Source organism: Physeter macrocephalus, chromosome 2 (genome assembly GCF_002837175.3).
Source record: "Physeter macrocephalus isolate SW-GA chromosome 2, ASM283717v5, whole genome shotgun sequence".
NCBI lineage: Eukaryota > Metazoa > Chordata > Mammalia > Artiodactyla > Physeteridae > Physeter > Physeter macrocephalus.
Genome location: NC_041215.1, coordinates 44,526,452 through 44,546,992, shown reverse-complemented (window position 1 = coordinate 44,546,992; position 20,541 = coordinate 44,526,452). Strand labels below are relative to the sequence as shown.

General features: G+C 37.2%; 1 protein-coding gene across 1 annotated transcript in view; it reads right to left on the bottom strand.

Moving 5' to 3' along the window:
• Window positions 1–20,541, bottom strand: part of THSD7B (thrombospondin type 1 domain containing 7B) — a 773,362-nt gene that overhangs the window by 558,596 nt on the left and 194,225 nt on the right. Inside the window, exon 3 of the mRNA XM_024122279.2 lies at window positions 8,249–8,497. Coding sequence (XP_023978047.1) covers window positions 8,249–8,497 — 249 coding nt within the window. The remainder of the gene's footprint in view (window positions 1–8,248; window positions 8,498–20,541) is intronic.

Genomic DNA, 20,541 nt, shown 5'->3' with positions numbered 1-20,541 from the left:
ATGACCAGGAAAGTCTTCAGAATCCGGAATAAAATGAAACAGTGGGCATAAGAAAAGGTGGACAAGGAGAATTCTGGGCAGAAAGAAGAGCATGTTCAAAGGTCCCATGGAAGGACAGTGCTTGGCGCTTTCTAGGAAAGCACAGAGGCCAGTGTGGTTGGGATAGGCAGCTCAAGGCGAGAGGGAGAGGGAGGGAGAGACAGTCAGGGGCCAGGCTACAGAGAGCCTGGTGGGCTGAGGAAGGGCTGTGAGTGTTATTCCAAATGTGCTAGGAAATCACTGCCAAGTTTTGAGGAAGGCAATCATATCATGATGAGATTTACATTTTTAAGAATCATCCTGGCCACTGATTAAAGAATAGACTATAGGGGAGTGGAAGAAGGGAGACGAATTTGGAGGCCTTTGCCAATCCAGGAGACATGATGGTAGGGCTTTAATTGGGGCAGTCACAGTGAATGTGATGAGAAGTGATCAGATTCTGGATACACTGTGAAGGTGGAGACGGGCTTCTAATGGATTAGATGTGGATAGGAGATAAAGAGAGAAGTGAAGAATGATTCCAAATTGCTTTTGTCCCAAGTACTAGCAGCACAATTGCTTGGCACTGAATTCTTACCTGAGACAGCCCAGGAAAGGGGACAAGAACTCAGACATCACAGCAACCATGTATTATAACTGTGAAATTCAGTTTTTCTTCATTTACCTTCTAGAATCTGCTTTCTGAAGCTTTCTCCCACACCTGGAACTCATTGCCCGATTTCTTCATATGTACCCCATAAATTGAGTCTATTCTTAGGAAATGATCAATAAATGTATTCACAAGATACATATTAAAAGTTAATATTAAATATTTTATCATTCTAAAAAGGTATACACAGTTTAAAAGAAGAAACCAAGATTAAGCCAAAGAAAGAAATTTCTAACGGTGGGAATACCTATTCCCATGAAGAGATAGAGGAGACAAATTCTGGATTAGGAAAAGCTACTTGAGGGCCAGAAATTCAATCGCCCGGGTAGCCAGCTTGTCTTCCTGAGAGTAATGTTGTCTAACCCAAGGAATCCTGTATTCAAACCATTCTCCAAATTGATGGGGGGAGGGCAAAAGCAATAAGGAATGAATGCATTGTTCTGAAGCAAGGAATAGAGATATCCTAAATTAGCACAGCCAAAATTAGAAAAGTAGGCACATTTAGTGACTATTTTTAGAAGACTTCCATCCTACTAAGGTGACATAAAGTGATTCTAATGGCAGTAGGATGGCAGGACCATCAGAGTTTTATAGCAACCCCTGCCCTTTAGAATGCATGCTTTGTCCCTTTCAGAACGCTTAGAATTGCTTACAAAATGTGAATTTCTTTTCTCCTTCTTCTAAAGGCTTAGATTTAAAGCAAAGCAACATGGAATAGAATCTTGAGTGATTTAATGATGACAGACTGAAAGAACAATTGCATTAGTGAATGGTCCTGTTTTGACTAAGCACATCTAGATTTTCAAACACCCTTGGAATTGAAACCCTAGTGCAAGGTATTCTAATTAAATGCACGTATATTAAAAATCAGTGTACTGCAGCAAGACTAATTTATGATAATATCTGTTGTCCTTTTAAAGTTGTAAATTCATTTAGAAAAGAATTAACTTGTCATTTTTTGCTGAACAGACGACCAAAATAAAGGGAGCCAATCAAGCTTTATACATCTTACGCTCTAGTAATCTTTTATTGAATAGAGTGGGACTATTGATTATGGAAAGCTACTCTGAAGTGCAAAGCTCTTTGCTCTTTGGCAGATGGCTTTGCTAGCCAAACTCCACATATGTATTATTAATAGATTTCTATCACTACCGCACAGCACTTAGTAGTACATTAACTTTCTTACACTAACAGGGGAACAGATCTTCCATCCAGGAGAGGTGAAAGTGGCACAAGGGGAACTCATGAAACAATATGCACCAGTAAAAGCTGGACTCAGTAAAAAGGCATCAGTCTCCTTCTGCTGAAACAATTTACAGATTCTTTGAAACTGTCGTTTCTTTCCTGCAACAGATTCTCCTGAGGGTTCCAAGTCATGACTCCTTTACTCCTTAAGTCCTGCAAAGAGCTGCTTAATTAAAACAATTTTTTAAAAACCTTCCTTAAAGAACCCATTAATTCATTTAACAACCATTTATTGAGCTTCTATTATGTGCAGGGTGTTAGGTGCTGTGGTAGACGAGCAATTGAAAAGATACATTAGAGATGGTAGGTGACGGTGTGTGCCATTCTTTTCCAGAAGGCAAACTTACATATTCAGATTGTGATCTCATTACTCACCCTTCTCGAAGCTACTCTTATAACCAATGAAGACAGAAACTTCTTATCTGGAAAACCAGACACACTTAGCAAAAGCAAGGCAGCCGTTGGGGACCAAGTCACATCAAGCTCTGTGTGTTTATTCCTTCCCTGGGTAGGCATCCTTATGTAATCTCCTTGATGATGCCAATTTTAGATGCTCTTTATAAGAAATGACTTTGAATCCTTCACACACATCATATAATAAGTATCAGCCTGGAATAAAGTACCCTGTGCATAATATTGCTCTGGATCTGCCCCACAGTTAATGATTCATCCATTGTCTGCTGAGCATTTACTCCGAGCCAGGCACTTTTATAGGTGCTACCCGCTCTAAAGTTTCTCTAAAGAGGAGAAAAATGCATTAACAAAAAAATCCAGATACATATGTTTGGAATGATGTGCGGGAACATTACTAACTATGAAACACTCTTAAAGAACATGGTTATCAGTTCAAGATGCTCTAGTTTTTAATGAGTATATTACACAGGATTCTAAAGATGAATAAACTAAGTGAACACAGACTAAAATTTTCTGAATTCTCCAGCAATTAGCACAGTGACAGTCTGAAGCAGGTGTTGAACAAACATCTCTTCAAGACATGTCAACCCTGTTCCAGCACTCACTTCGTTCCAGTAGGCAGAGGAAGCCAACTACCAAGCCAAGTTTCACTCACCATCCCTTCTGCTGGCACCATTCCTGGCTTCAACACTCATCTAAAAAATCCATCAACTAATCCCCAGAGTTTTCTCAAGGAAAACTTGAGAAAATTTTAGATTTTAGACAACCTAAAATCGGATTCAGTGCCTTAAAGAGATGGTAGAAAAAAACAGGCTGGTCACAGGGGGTTGTTTTAGAAGCACATCGAAGTGGGATGCAGGAGACCCAGATAGATCTCTCAGTATGAGTCTGCACAGACAGACCTTTTGCGAAGAATCTCTAGTTCACCCATAATAAACTCATACATACCAGAGATAAGGAGGGACAAATTATGAGACCTCATCTATTCAGTGCCAGACTGGAATGTTGAAGCAATGTTTAGGAAATTGGCTTTTCTGTGCAGTAATATCACACAGTCTATGTAATACTATCAGCCATGCAGCTTCTGCCTTGAGATCGTCTTTAAAGTTTTACTCTATGTTGGTCTTTATAACAGCACTGTCTTATATTCAATTTTAAACTCTAAATGATCATTTAAGAAGTAGAACAGCCATTTTGGTGTGAAAGCCTCCTGGTGAGGTGGTGGAAGTTGCTGGTAGGTCATCTGAGGTGTCGCTTCCAAGAAAGATGTTGACATTTTTCATTATTCTTGTGTGTTACAGTGTCTTCAGCCAAAAGAGGCTCTCTGCTTAAGCACGAAGGATCTGGAGTCGTAGCTGTTCCAGCATCAAGTCATGTCTCAGCTATCTGTGTCCTCTGCCTTTCCTTATGCTATCCAGTAAACAGGGCCACCTTATCATTTATGGTCTTAGAATGCTTTTCACCTCCCTCTTAGTTGAGATGTAGGATCTAATACTTTAGATGTTAATTAGGACAAAAGAAAGAACCCAAGTGCCAAGGCATCTTATAAAGCACATATCTTTCAGTGTTTTGAGGCAGGGAGTAACATAATGCCTAAAGCCATGATGACAATGATAAGAGATAAACACACCAAGAGAAAAGGTAGCCAGTGACAAGCAGATTTGTCCCATCTCTCTCATTTCTATCCCAACCCCATAATGTACAGGTGAGCTCTTAGTGTTATGTTGGAGGGGGGGAGCACAAAATTTCAAGTAGACTGTATAATACTGAAGAAAGGAGTCTTATCTGTGTTTCATGGAGTCTATATATATCTTGGTCAAAAAGAGCATACTTTTGAGACGAGCTTAAGGCTACCCAATGCTAACTCCCTTATACAGTTGACCCTTGAACAATGTGGGGTTAGGGGTGATAATCCTCCATGCAGTCAGAAAATCTGCTATAACTGATAGTCACCCTTTGCATCCATGGTTCTGCGTCTATGGATTCAACCAACCTCAGATCATGTGGTGCTGTAGCATTTACTATTCAAAACTATCCGCCTCTAAGAGTACCTGTGCAGTTCAAACCCCTGCTGTTCAAGGATCAACTGTAGTTCTAAAATTTCCCAAGTTAGCTTAACATAGGTTGGCCTCTGACTCCTTTCAGGTTAACTTACACTAGCTGCCCTGAGGCGCTTCCAAAATGTTCAGTCTCAGGGAGCTCTTCGAGAAGGGGTTCCTCATGGTCACAGTTCCTTTCATGGAATCGTGCCTTAGGGATTGGCACACATAGTGTTCATAGTGAAAATGCTGATCAGTGGAGTCCAGCTGGTGAGATGCGTAGCCCCCAAACTATGCAACTAAAAACCGTTGTGAGCATTATGAACATGCAGGAACCAGAGCACATCTCTAGCTTATCTCTTCTTGGAATATTCTTCCTCTAATTACCTGAAAGGCTAATTTCCTCACTTCCTTCAAGTCCTCCCCCCAGATCCTGCTAGTTCAAATGAGGCTTCTCTAAGGACACTCTCTTTAATTCTGTAACCTGAGCTGATCCCCCATCACCGCACCCCAAAAGCCTCTATCTTTACCCTGCTCCAATGCTTCATTTTTTCCATATCTTGTACACAAAGTATATAGTTTATTTTATTTATTTTATTTATTTGGTATATCTTCACTAAAATTTAGGTCCCACAAGGGGGAGGGAACTTTGTCTAATGTGTTCTCTGAGGTATCGGAAACACTTAACGTACTGCTGGGCACATAGGAAGAGCTCAGAGTATATTTATTGAGAAAAGCAACACATCTCCTATAGCAAATACGGTGGAAGGGTAAAAGCCAAACCACATTCTAAGAGAGGACATTTCCCTGCTGGGGAGAAGGATGGTGAATTAAATTGCTTGATGCATATGAAGTGCTCATGAATTCTGGGAAAGGAAAAATGGACATTTTTGTTCCCTAAGAGATTTTTGTTTCCATTTCCCTTGTTCACAATGAATTTTAATCACTGGTGTCCAAGTAGAAACAAAGTTAGCACACGGCCTTTATGCTTTCCTGTGATAGAGGCCACAGCTCGGATTTCAGACAAATAAGAATGTCAGCCAATGTTAATTTTGTTGCTATTATTTATACATGCTCTTTTCCACCACAAAGTGGAATCATTAGTTAACACATCAGTCTCCCTAGGAAACACTGGTTGGTATTCAGTGAATTTTAGAAGACTCCTATTTCCTACAAATTCACTATTTGAGAAGGTTTTTAGAAAATGTCATACTCAGTAACATTTCCAAACAGCAGAACTAGAGGCCCAGGTTCATCTCCAATGAACTTTGTCAGGCCCTGTTTTCAGATGTTAAGGTTCAATCAAATGAAAAATACAGAAATTAATCTTGGGTACATCTTGAAGTATTATCATTCCATGGTATATTGTTGGAAAAAAATGATACATATGAATACACGTATATGTGTGTCTATACCCTTATCTGGGTGTGTGTCTTCACTATGATTATCATTAGGGTCAGTGTGATGTATTGGAAAGAGCACTGACCTTGAAGTCAAATGGACTTCAATTTGAATCCGAACAGTACCGATTTACATCCCTTTTACTCTCAAAAATGTTCTATTTGGATAATACATTCTATGTTATTCTAAATAATCTTTATAAAATCTCTGATATAGTTATTGGCCAAAAGTAGATGCTCAATAAAAGGTAGTCATTCTTTAACAAAAGGTTATCCAACTCAACTTTCTCAACATCATCAAGGAGGCACCACTCTGGTGATTCCAAGAGAATCATAATAGCTATTAACAAAGAAAAGAGAAGAAAATAAAAAAATAGGGGGATGTCTATAAATCAAAAACCTGTTAAAAATATCAGGAAGAGGTCATGCCATTCCGTGAAAGGAATGAAGAAAAAAGGTGCCAAGGTCAAGGTCATCATTAAACCCAGATTCTATTCCTAGCAGCCTAACATTGAGAACCCTCCTAAATAAGGCCTCCACGGGGAAAAAAAAGTCTCCAAATCACCCAGAAGAAATAACTTTCTACTCCATTAAATTACTACAGTATGCCTTCCAAGGAAAGGAGGGATTCTCTTACTGGAGGAAATGAAACCAAAACCCACCTGCAAAGAGCAACAATAAGAGTCGGTATTCGTGCAGTGCCTCATGTGCTGAGCACTGGGACAGACAGTGCTAGTCTGTAGCTGTTCAACCTTCAACACAGGCAGTATAATTAGACACTTTTATTGAAGAGGGAAATGTCTTAGAGAAGTTGTATAGCTTGTCCAAGGACACACACTTTAAGTGTGATGGTGATGCAATTCTAACCCAAAGCCTATCCAAGTTCAAAAGGGACAGAGACCTCAGGTTTTCTTTCCAATCCCATGTTGCCCCAAATTAGTGTCTTGAAAGACTGGACACAATCTCAATACAATTAGGGAGGATTCTGTGACAACAGGTTAATCTGTCAAGGATCGTGAACTACATCTGCTTTCTCTGCTTTTTAGGCAAGAAATGATGTAAATCTAAGGAGTCATTTTAGTAAAAAATGAACAATCAATATGTAAGGAGTATGTTGAATCGACGCTGATTTCAATGGTGAGGTGGAAGAAGTGAATGACTATGAATGTGTAAACAGGAACTTGCTTCTCTATACCCACCCCAAACCTCAACCTCTGCCCTGCCCATACATGCTTTATTTCAGGTTTAAGGAATAACCAGGCCCATCAACAACACTAGCTGAGTTTGTAACCCACTTACCCTTCACATATCTCCAGATGATTAATTTCTATAAGAAGTTATTTTTTGCCTCATTTTATTTTTCACCAAGGGAGTGATCTCAAATCTCAGAGACTATAAGAAATTATAGAAAAGTTCTATCTGGGCTTCCCTGGTGGCGCAGTGGTTGCGAGTCCGCCTGCCGATGCAGGGGACACAGGTTCGTGCCCCGGTCTGGGAAGATCCCACATGCCGCGGAGCGGTTGGGCCCGTGAGCCATGGCCGCTGAGCCTGCGCCTCCGGAGCCTGTGCTCCGCAACGGGAGAGGCCACAACAGTGAGAGGCCCGCGTACCGCAAAAAAAAAAAAAAAAAAAAAGAGAAGTTCTATCTAAAATAGCTATTTAAATCTAAAATACAGATTTAAGATATAGTTCAGGGCAGCTGTCCAGCAGGAATTATTACAAATTCATCCCCAACAGACTTCTAAACAGCCAGCCCCAGTGATTTCCGTCATTATCAGACTGAGCCCACTGTAAGCCAACAAGCAGAGGAAAATGCACTGGAGGTCTTCACCAAGGGCTACACAATCAGGCAAAATATAACCAATATCAAGATATTAAATTTAGCTACTAATTTATGTCAACCCTTTTCTCAGCATTCTCTGGTTCCCTAGGGACTCTGAAATAGAAACAATGCCCAGAGCAGCAGTGACTTTCAGAGAAAGAGCATCCTTAGAATCAGGCGGCTGTCACTCATTAACTATGTAACCTCAGAAGTTATTTAATCTCTCTGAGCATCAATGGCCTTATTTGCAAAATGAAGATGCTTATGAATGGCTTCTTAGGTTGGCATAAAAATTAGGTGTGACATGTCAGGTAATGATAACTAATGGTTATTAAGCATTTATGATATGCCAGGTGCTGGATGAAGTAAGTACTGCTAGTAGAAGAGTAAACTGAGGCACTAGATTTAAGTCACGTGCCAAAATTCACATAAATTAGAAAGTAATAACATAATTAGAAATAGGATTGGAGCCCAGGCAATCAACACAACCCATGCTCTTACCCCCCTAGGCTTTACTGCCTAATATGAAACTCTGCACTGAGTAATAAGTCACAGTTACAGTTATTGTTAATATCGCTATACTACATAAAATGAGATTATATAGAACAACTGAACACTCATGCCAAAGAATACACAATACCTGGGACATGAGTGCAAAAGTTCTCCTTCAACGATGCAGGCCTCTTTCTCGAGAAGTTCAGGGCAATCCTCTCCACCTCCAACAGCAACGTGCTTCACGTTCCGGCTCCTGCTCCTAAATCCTGGCGAGAGGCTCCCTGAACGGCACGTCTTGGAGCAGGGGCTCCAGGAGGACCACTCGGTGGTTTCGCAGTCTTTCGGCATGATGCAGGACTGGATGGTCACAGGCAAGGCATCTTGCGTGCAAAGGCTGAAGGAACAGAAACAGAAAACAGTAGGCCGTAGACTAAATGGGTACAACCAACATTATGAAGTGCCTATTCTGGATGAAAAGAAAAAAAAAAACCTGAAATCTGGGATAGCGTTCAAGTAGGAGAACTTTTTTGAAATGTTAGAGGCATCATGATAAAATATTGAAGGACATACATTTTAAGAATGAACGCTCTATTTCATCTGAAACTGTGAAGTTATTTCACTCTCGCAAGACACATGTGTTAAGGTCAGTCCACATTGTACCTTGTCCAAAGCATCATCAGAAATAATGGAGGTTCTTCTCATGCGCTTTCACCTCTGATACAGCCTAGAGTTACCCTTCATTCAGTGGTTCCTAGGTGTCACACACTGTCCTGTACTTCACAGGCACTTTCTTACAACAGTCTCTTGAGTATACATATTATTCTGTCCATTTGTAGATGACAATACTTAAGGTCAGGAAGGCTAAATCATTTGTCTAAGGTCAAAGAAAGGTAAATGTAAGCTTTCGAGTATTATTCTGTCCATTCTTTTAAATACTGAGCGATTAACAAATAAATAAATGCGGTATTATGTTTCCCCATACTGTTAGGCTCTGTGCATCAATTTCCTCATCTGCAAAACTGAAGTGCTTTCAAATACTAACAATGTAATTGGAAAACAGATAAATAAAAAGATAACATGATAATGTGATGAACTCAACATAAAAGCACTTACAATGATGAGGAGAAAAACTGATGTGGCAGTGATAGACCACCTGGGAAAGCTGGGGGTAGGGGTGAGGCAGGTTCTAAGACAGAAGGACATCTGAGATGAATTTTAAAAGATTAATGGGAACTTCTCAGGCACGGAAAGAAGACTATTTTAACTCAAGGAAGTTGCATATTTGAAGCCCTGAGATAAAATTTGTGGGTATAGGAACCAGTGGTATGCTAGAGCTGGATTTACTGTTTAACAAGGACCAACTGTAAAATTTTCAGGAATTTTGCAAGCCCGTTGATTTCATGTAAGTAGCTTAAAATTAGCCATGGTGGAAGTATTTACACTATAGAAACCAGCAAATGCCATAAATCAAGTCCCTTTACCCTACCCTGACCCCTTCAACCCCCAAAACTGGTGGTCAAATATTCACAAGCACACCAATGGGGGAAAGTAAAAGCCAACTTGTCAATTGTCATAAATGTGTCCATTTGTGACACATAAAGTTCAAAGAGGAATGTGGATAAATATTAGGTATGTAGTTCTTCAAAAGGGATTTCTGGAAAGGCTAAGGAACTTGGATTTAATTGAGCATTAAATAATTTTAAAGGGAGAAAATCAGACTCATATAGGGAGACAATATTTTAAGTATTATTGGCATTTTTTTCTTTTTTTCACTTTGTTGTTGTTAGTATTTCCCTTATTCAGTCGAAGGCATCCATTACTTTGGGGAAGAAAATGATAATTTTGACAGGAATGTAAATCAAAAAAAGAGTCAATGTTCAAACACTGACTTCCAAAATTGAGCCTATGAAACTTGGTGGAATAATACACAGGGTTTGGCAATAGTTCCTTTGTATGTGTTTAAAAAGAGAGAAGTATTAAAATGTTTCCAAATTTCTGACTTGGGAAAGTATGTAGATTAAGGGAGCCACCAACAGAAATGGATTATAGTAGACAGTGTGCAAGGAAGAATGAAATATGTTCATATTTGGCCACAGTGATGAGTAAAATATAGTGAGATTTCCATACTGATATTCATCATGAAGCCATAGAGGATTAGTATGGCTTTCAAATTTCACAATGATATAAGATAAACCTTTGGTCCAATATTTTTTAAAAGTCTATTCAGATCATATTATCCTCTTCAAAATGAAAAAAAGCAATGTATACCTCATTACCATCACTCACTCCAATTAGATATTTGAGGGGCCTGGGATCAAGACAAAATAGGAAGAACCTCTCTTGAAAATGCCCCACATAAATCATAATGTATCATCACTGTACAATGTGGAGGAAAGAGAGAAGGCCCACCTATTTTGGGTTTATGATATAACAGAAAGCTGTTAATCAACAAGTTTCTAGGTTTTGACATTTCAGAAATTATTATTGGCTGAGTTATGCCCCTCTCAAATTCATATGTCAAAGTCCTAAACTCCAGTGCTTCAGAATGTATCTGTACGTGAAGATAGTCTTTTAAATGTGGTCACTAGGGGTGGCTCCTAATCCAGTATGACTGGTGTCCTTATAAGAAGAGATTACGACACAGACACACACAGAGGAAGAGTATGAGAAGGCTTGGAGAGAAGACAATGATCTACAAGCCAAAGAGAGGCCTTAGAAGAAACCAACCCTGCTGACACTTGATCCAGCCTCCAGAACTGTGACAAAGTTAATTTCTGTTGTTTAAGTTACAGTCTGTGGTACTTTGTTAAGGTAGCCCTGGCAAACGAAAACAGAACTTTAATAAAGTTTTTAATTTGTGTATGTTTTTAGATAAGGAGTTTTAATTTCTCAGAAGGATTTTCTTCTTCCTTTCCTAAAGAAGGTCCCATACTATACAGTTCTCTGTCTACAAAAGTAGTGGTTTGGTTCTTACCATTTCCTAGCTGTCACTCTCATCTTTCCCGAACTGACTTTTCCTATTGGACCAGAAGAAGGGGTAAGACTCCAACAGTACAAATACTTGCATGGAGTTGCAGGGATTAATCAAGGCTTTTGTAATTTTGAAAAGGGCTCCTAATTCTTGGAATTAGGAAGGGCATATGTTCCACTGATTACATATTTACTTATTTTTAAAGTTATTTCTATTAACTTGCCTCCTTGGTTAAAAAAAATAATAATAATAAAAGGTATGACATAGGGCCCTGGTCTAATGTGATGACTGAGATTTCTTTTTACCGAAATAGTGGAATAAGCACTAAATGGTGAATCAGAAATATGTGTCCTGAAATTTGCATCACAATACATTAGCACAACCTTAGTCCCATGGTTACTTAGTTTCATTATTTGCAGAAGAAAAAAAAAAAAGAATAATAAAATGTGATCTGCTTAGATCTCTAGAGTTACGGTACCCTTCAGTTCAAATAGAATCACCTTATAAACTATAGAATCACCTTATAAACTAAAGTCCAAAACAAACATTCCTGCCTATACACAGAATTGGGACTCAATCTTTCCACAGAAAGTGGTATGTCTTTTTAATAAAACAGACATATAGTGTTGATTTATCTTTAAAAAAAAGAGAAGCTTCGGTAATTAAACCTCCTTGAGATTTATAGAGTACCTTGTCATTTGTAAATTACTTCGCAAGTATTCAACTGTAAAGGAAATCATTGAAACCAAAAATAACTCTAGTTATTGTTACTTCCTCTGGAAATGTAAGGAAATCTCTTTACATACAAAATAAGGGCAGAGCTCTTAAAAGATAAAAATCAACAGAAAAATACCCTCATTTCATTAACACTTCAATTACCACTTTAAAATAGTATTAAATATCTCAAATATTCAGAAGAGTAGAGTAATGTAATAAACACTCCCATACTTTACTAGCAAAGGCTAACATTTACTTCAGATTTCATTAAATAAATAAAAAATTATAAATTCATATGAATCCCCTGTGTCTTTTGCAATCCCAGTTCCATCTCTCTTCCCCAGACAAAGCCACTATCCTGGAATTGATTTTTATTATGCTCCACCACATTTTTAAACTTTAACTAAATATGTACATCTTCATAAATAGCATTCATTGTCTTGCATGTTTTTACAAGTTTTACTTAAATATTATTTTGTTACACATATTACTGTGGAAATTATTTTCCTCACTTAATATTATGACTTCTAGATCTATCCACATTGATAAATGCAGATAATGTACATTCATTTTCATTAGTGAGTAATATCCCCATGTGAATACAGGGCAATTTATGTATTCATTTTCCCATTAGTACACCTTTTGGTTGTCCTTAATTTCTTATGATTCCACAGGATTATGTATTAAACCTTCTTTTACATGTCTCTACGTTGTCACACATGTGTGAGAGATTTCCTGAGTATTTTTGCCTGGAGTTAGACCATAAATAGTCATGTAAACAAATATAATAGGTATTGTGGTATTTTCCCTTTCCTACATGCTCAAAATTCTTGGTTTTATCAGACTTATTTTTTCCAAAATATTGAGAAAGTGCACTTGGTTTTTTAGGTAACCACTGAGCTTTATTCATATTTTTCTCAAATCATTAGTGATTACTCAGATTTCCTATCCTATGAATTAATCATGCATATTGTTTGTCCATTATGGTAGGTGGACTAATGGTGCCCCCAAAATGTCCACATCCTAATCCCTGAAAGCTGTGAATATGTTACCTTACATGCCAACATAAACTTTGCAGATGTGACTGTTAAGGATTTTGAGAGGAAGAGATGATCCTGGATTATTCAGGTGGGCCCAGTGTAATTATAAGGGTCTGTCTAAGAGGGAGGCAAAGGGGCCATAGACAGAGAAGGAGATATGATAACAGAATCAGAGGCTGGGATAATACATTACCCAAGGAATGTGAGCAGCCTCTAGAAAGTGAAAAATGCAAGAAAACGGATTCCCCCCTAGAACCTTCAGGAAAAGAAAAAACAAAAAACAAAAAACACAGAATAATGTCTTCATTGCAAGATTTCTTAACTTTTAGGCTTCTGACCTCCAAAACTATAAGATAATACATTTGCATTATTTTAAGCCTCTTAGTTTGCTGTAATTTGTTACAGAACCTGTAGGAAACTAATACATCTATCTTTCCATTTGGCTGCCTTTTTCTTATTGAATTTCAAAAGTACACACAAAAATATGATGATGACAGTAAATAGATATATGGAGAGAAAGACAGATTCTTTATAGTAATCTGTTGTTTTCTCTATATGCTACAAATAACTTTTCCCATAATTTTACTTTTAATTTTATTTATAGTGTCTTTTTGTGGTACATAACATTTTAGTTTGTTTTTCAGTCTTTCCCTTAATAGTTTGTGCTTTTTGTACCACAAACAAGATTTTTTCCCCATCCCAATGCCATAAGTTGTGCTCTCATATTTTTTCTTCTAGAAAAGATTTATATTTCCAATTTGATATTTAGCTCATCAGTCAATTTGATATATATTTTCATGTACTGCATTTTATAGGAAGGACCTCCTATTTTGGAAACATCAACATTAAACACATTTGTCCTTCTTGTTTAACCTATATAATTCTGATTTTTTTCCCCCAATTTTCAGTATTCTTTTCTTTCAAAGAGATTTCCTCAAAATTATCTTCAAACTTTTTATTAATTATTTTGCAAACATATTTTGCAAATTTTTAATGTCCAATATTTCTTTCTTATTTCCTACTTATTTATTTTTAATATTACCCTGCTTTTATTTCATGAATGAATATTTAATATCTTTGACAATATTAAATGTAACCTTTTTTTTACTTTCATGATCCTTTGCTCTTATGGATTAGAATGAATGAAGTATCACAAGCACAGATTGGAAGCTCTTTGATCACAGGTGGGTCCCATCAAATGGTAAACATTTCTGTTGTCTGATTATGTGGAACTCAGACCATTTTATTGGAGACCCTCAAATGTTGGTCTCCATCAGTCTTTATTCTTTAGTTCACCTTTTTCCTAAGATAAGAATTCTACTATCTCTTGCACTATGTGTATAGAGCTAGCTTGTCAGCCTTATGAAAACTGATTGGAGAAAGAGCTTTCAGGACACTCTCACAAACTATGGACAGATTTTCACTTAACCTGCATGTTCACAGGATGATGTTTCACACACACTATGTTCTGCAGGTAAGGGAGTAACTTTTAGGCACACTGAACACATTTTTCTTCAGAGCTGCTTACTACTACCTATAATTCTTAAACCTTCCAAGAATCTTGTACTAGAACAGAATAGGCTATACTGTGGTAACAAATAAACCCTGAAATCTCAATGGTTTAACAAAATAAGTGTTCATTTTCCCTTCTCAAAGACTTTGATGCAGCTTATTCAGCCCTCTTAGAAGGCTCTTTTCTACCTGAAGACTTAAGGACCCAGTTTGTATCCATCTTAAAAATTCACCATCTAGAATACATGGCTTCCAAGTTCATCATTAGGTAGAAAGGCAGAGAGACCAGGAGGATGGCCCAAAGTGATTTATGATTTTACCCTAGATATGGCTTATGTTACTTCCGTCCACATTGTATCAGTCAGATCTCAGTCAAATGGCTCCAATATAAGTCAAAGAGGACAGTGAAATATCTTTCTATGTGCTGTGAAAGAGGCAAAAATGTGAAAGGCAAATGGGTTTGTGTCTGGTACAGCTGCGTCATGTAAACTGATTTGCTTCTTGTAGATCTTCCAACTGAAGGGGAGCATTCAGCTTTTTCTACTCTGCTAGGTAAACTACCACTCATTCATCTACTTTCCAGCTCCCAAAATTTGTTGACATTTCTTTTTAGCTATTATATCCTTTCCTATTTTATTTGTCCTTGAGAGTTCATGCCTTTTTTATTCCTTTACTGTTATTTAAGTGGGGTTCCAGAATACAGCAGTAATAAATGATTATGTTCAGTTGCCACCTTTAACCAGAAACCTAAAAAGTTCTTTGACAAAAAGCTTTGTGAAAGCACATAATGATCTAATCTATAAATAAACAAATTCCTACAGAGCTAAATCTGCCCTACGCATGGAAAAAAATATTGGTTAGAAGTAATTAAAAATGGATGAGTAAAGTTTTAAATTGTGAAAGAATTTTCATTTCCATTATACTTGTTCTAAATTATGTAATATTTGTTTCTAGAATTTAGTACTTGCAAAATGTGCTTTACAGTTAAAAAGTTATTTTTATAGAAGTAAAATTGCAACTAACTAAGAAAGTACTTTAGCAACCTTTATAAAACTGTGGGTCATTCAAAAGTACAGTTATTTCAACTATTTAGCAAAAATACTGCTATCCATATGGTAGCAGCTTACCCAAATTATAGCATAATAACAAGGGAACAGTTGCTTCTAGAGCTTACGTATTCTAACTTAGAGAATGACTGCAAGATCACACCATGAAAATAACACCAGGGAATAAAATGTGAATGGTGAAATGAAGAGAAAAGAACCAGAACCTAGAAAGGCTTAAAAGAGAATAGATTTGGGAAATCAGTTATAATATATGCTATTTATTTAAATGATTTTGACTGCAAAGTGGTAGCATTTTTCTGCTGTAAGTCAACCTAATAGGAATATCTGAGAAAAACAACAATAATAACTTGAAGAAGGAAAACATGCACGTACCAAGGTTTATGTGAAATCCCTGGCTGCTTTAGAAACTAGACTAAAAGTAAGCTGCCGGCCTTCCCTGGTGGCGCAGTGGTTGCGCGTCCGCCTGGCGATGCAGGGGAACCGGGTTCGCGCCCCGGTCTGGGAGGATCCCGCGTGCCGCGGAGCGGCTGGGCCCGTGAGCCGTGGCCGCTGGGCCTGCGCGTCCGCAGCCTGTGCTCCGCAGCGGGAGAGGCCACAGCAGGGGGAGGCCCGTATACCACAAAAAAAAAAAAAAAAAAAAAAAAAGTAAGCTGCCTACTATATATATGATTCAGCAAGTGAAGACCTTTGAAAAAAATGTGAGTTTTAAAATTATTTTCTGGAAGACAATTTTGAAAATTTAAGAAATAATTTCAAATTACCAAGAAAAATATTAAGGATTACTGAGAAATTTTAGCTGGAGGATTATGAGTTTCCTTTTCTAAACTCCCTTCATGGACAAAGTAGCCTGAGGTAATTTATGTCTTATTTGACAAAAAATATTTATATTACGTTAGAATTTATAACTAATGGGGGCCTCTGATTGAGATATACAAACTTTTTCCTTCTAATTCTCAATAAAATAAAACTGAGCTATTAAAATGCCCCTTGGGACTTCCCTGGTGGTCCAATAGTATATCTGCCTTCCAATGCAGCAGGTGCAGGTTCAATTCCTGGTCATGGAACTAGGATCCCACATGCCGCGGGGCAACTAAGCCCGCATGCCACAACTACTGAGCCCATGCACCTCATCTAGAGAGCCCACGTGCCACAAACTATAGAGCCCACGCGTTCTGGAGCCTGCACACCACAACTAGAGAGAAGCCCGAGTGCTGCAACAAAGAGACCGTGCACTGCAATGAAAGATCCCACATGCCTCAACTAAGACCCGACACAGCCAAAAAAATAAATATTAAAAAAATAAAATAAAATGCCTCTTAATGTCTTATTTTGATTTATACCATTTTGAATTGTTCAATAGATAATAAACCTAAAATTATGCACTAAAGCTAAAATAGCAATATGAAATTATACTTTAAATATGCTGTTCAGTTGCTTCTGTAGGATAGAGAGATTTTTCTATGGATAAAGAGATAAGAGCACAGATATACTGACACATTACATTCTTGAGAAGAAATATCCTTGAGAGTGATATTATATCAAAATGGAATGCTTTTAGTATTGTGCTCATTTCCTGTTACCAGAAAACATTATTCAACAGAGATTTAAAATGCAGTATAAGTCTCAGAATAAAAGGGATTCTATCTTCTCCAAATTTCTTAGAGTACTAAGAATGATATGTTGATACATATTTGTGAATGCTTAGAGATGAAAGCAATATCAGCAATCATTTGAAGGTCTTAGTTGCTACCTTCAATTTACAGAGAAGTACACTGATGCCCAAAAATGTTATGTGACTTTCTAATGGGCACACAGCAAAAAAAATACAGAATGGCCAAGACTAAAATTAAATTTCTCTGTCTTTTAGGCCAAAATTATGTTTACAGCTAATCCATGTGAGAGCTCTTCTTTTTAGAGACTCAAATTTATAAGACCTGAAAGTTGCATTAAAAAAAAAAAAAAAAGCCTATCTTGACTTTCAGGTTTGGAGAACATTGGCCGTTGCCTGATTCTGAATTTCTCCTACCACCATTACCTCCCCCAAAATAATAAGAGTAAAAAAAACCACACATTACCCTTGTGTTCACCACTACTGGATAAAGAGAACACACAGACACAGACACACACACACACACACACACACACACACACACACACACACACACATACACCCCTTCAGATCACAAGTAAGTAGAAACACATTCTAACAGACAACCCACTGACCTCCTTCAGATGCAATTTACTGGGTGTGGAAAGTAGAGGAGAGGCATCCTAAAAGAGTCTTATATAAAAATTACTACAGAAATTATCATACTAAGTGAAGTAAGCCAGACAGAGAAAGACAAATATCATATGACATTGCTTACATGTGGAATCTAAATAAAAAGGATACAAATGAGCTTATATACAATACAGAAATACACCCACAGACATAGAAAACAACTTACAGTTACCAAAGGGGAAAGGGGTGGGGAGGGATAAATTAGGAGTTCGGGATGAACAGATACACACTACTATATATAAAATAGATAAACAACAAGGATATAGCACAGGGAACTATACTCAATATTTTGTAATAACCTATAAAGGAAAAGAATCTGAAAAAAATATATATATATACATATGTATAACTGAATCACTTTTCCATACACCTAAAACTAACACAATATTGAAAATCAACTATACTTCAATTAAAAAAAGAGAAAGACTACAGAGGAGTTAAACACTTAGATGAATCATAGACAAATCTTTTCCAGAAAAAGTAAGTTAACCAAACTTCAAAACACACAATACAGGTCAGAAATTGGTAGTCGTACCACACATACACAGGAGGGCCTTGAAAGTGTGCAGGAATGGAAGTGGCAGTCTTGGAGAAGCATACCTTTGGAGGATAATCATATATAGAGAGGATGGCTGGTAGTCCATAGAGATGACACAGTGAAGGAAAGGAAGGAAATAGTGGAGGAAATTAAGAATCCTATACAAACAAAGGTGAAATAAGACACACCTGGGACTTCCCTGGTGGTTCAGTGGTTAAGACTTCTCCTTCCAATGCACGGGGTGTGTGTTTGATCCCTGGTCAGGGAGCTAAGATCCCACATGCCTTGTGGCCAAGAAAACAATACAAAGAACAAGCAATATTGTAACAAATTCAATAAAGACTTAAAAAAAATGGTCCACATTAAAAAAAAAAAAAGGCACATCAATCTTTCCCCACCACCACTACAAGCAATAAGGTCCATAAATGACACATCACAAAAGATGGCAGTACTCACAGAAGAGGATGTTTTTGAAATAGGAACTGTGTTCAAGAAATGAATGAAAACAGAAATAAAGCAGACTACATCCATTCAAAATTACAACAAAAAATCAGAAAGTGTGAAAGATTTTCTGCTGGTAAGAAATTTCCTCTAAACAACCAGAAACAAAGTACTGATAGAAAAATACTGTCATTCAACACGTAAAACTGCAGTAAATATCCTCAAATAAACATTGAAAGATATTAAAAATAAACAACCTAACGTGAATCAGAAATACAAAAACTAAGACCACAGTGGATTTAAAGCAAGACATAAAATGAGAATTCACTGAACTCAGAAGGAAAAAAATCATTTAAAAATGAATATCGAATTACAAGATGCCCAAGAAAGAACAAATTCAAATGAAAACATAATATAGGGTACTGAAGGAAAGTAGGGGGGGGAGAAAAAAGAGAAATAAGATGAAACAAAGAAGTAAAATGGGTCAGAGAAAGTAGGAACATAGGCAGAGATGTCCAACACACATATTAGATATACTTGGGAAAAAAGAAGTCAATACACCTCAAAAAGCTAATGTTTACAAATATAACCCCCCAAAAAACCTTTCCAAAAATAAAAGAAGATTGGAATCAATACGTTTAAAGGACCCATTAGGTACCCTGGAAATCTGACCCAGAACAATCAACTCCAAGACACATACTAGTAAAACCATTAAACTTTAAAGATAAACAATCAGGTTTTCAGGCAAAAAGATGAAATAATTTACAACTACCAAAAAATTAACTGGCAACAGACTTCTCAAAAACAACATGAAAATCAAGGCTACACTGGAGTAGCAATTTTCAAGAAAAGTAAAGAGAAAATGTGAACTAAGAATATTATATCCTGGGCTTCCCTGGTGGCACAGTGGTTGGGAGTCCGCCTGCCGATGCAGGGGACACGGGTTTGTGCACCGGTCCGGGAGGATCCCACACGCCGCGAAGCAGCTGGGCCCATGAGACATGGCCACTGAGCCTGCGCGTCCGGAGCCTGTGCTCCACAACGGGAGAGGCCACAACAGTGAGAGGCCCGCGTACAAAAAAAAAATAAATAAATAAAAATAAAAATTAATATTATCCTGCTAAGCAGTTCTTCAAATAGTTTTTAATCTACCAAATTCAGAAAATACTGTACACTGTGACTTTACATAGGAATCTACTGGATGTTGAGCTTCAATCTACCAAAGACAACTTGTAAAGCTGTGGCAAAAGAACTGACCTTAAGCATTTCATATATATAACTGTAAAGCTAAGACTACAATGAGAGTGGGATCATGGGTAGAATAATATATAAACACTACATGTTCTGACAAGTAGAAAGAATTCACCTAAAAGATGAAAGGATAAGAGAGAGAAAAAAATGGGAAGGTAAAATAAAATTAAAGGTCTTAGTTGGGAGTCATTTAAAACTGATGTAACACATAATAATAAATTAGATTAGAAAAATGGGAGTGAAGAGCACTATAAAAAGTTTTAATACAAAGATAAACCCTAAAATTAGAATGCACCAAAAAATATTTAAAAGTGAAAGCTATACACCAAACAACAATACAGTAAATATGATATTATATATACTGCAACTCAATCTAATATGACAAAATGAGATGAAACAGAAGTCAAGTCCACAAATGTGAATAAACTTAATTCATTTATTATAAGAAATTTAATGTTTACATTGACTCAGGAAGCAAAACCTAACTCCACACTGATGCTGAATATGAGACATACCTAAAGTGTGATGATTAAAAAGGCTAAATATAAAGGGATAGAAAAATATTTTTCAGGCAATTGAAAACACTAAGAATGCACATGTTGTAATACTAATATCAGGCA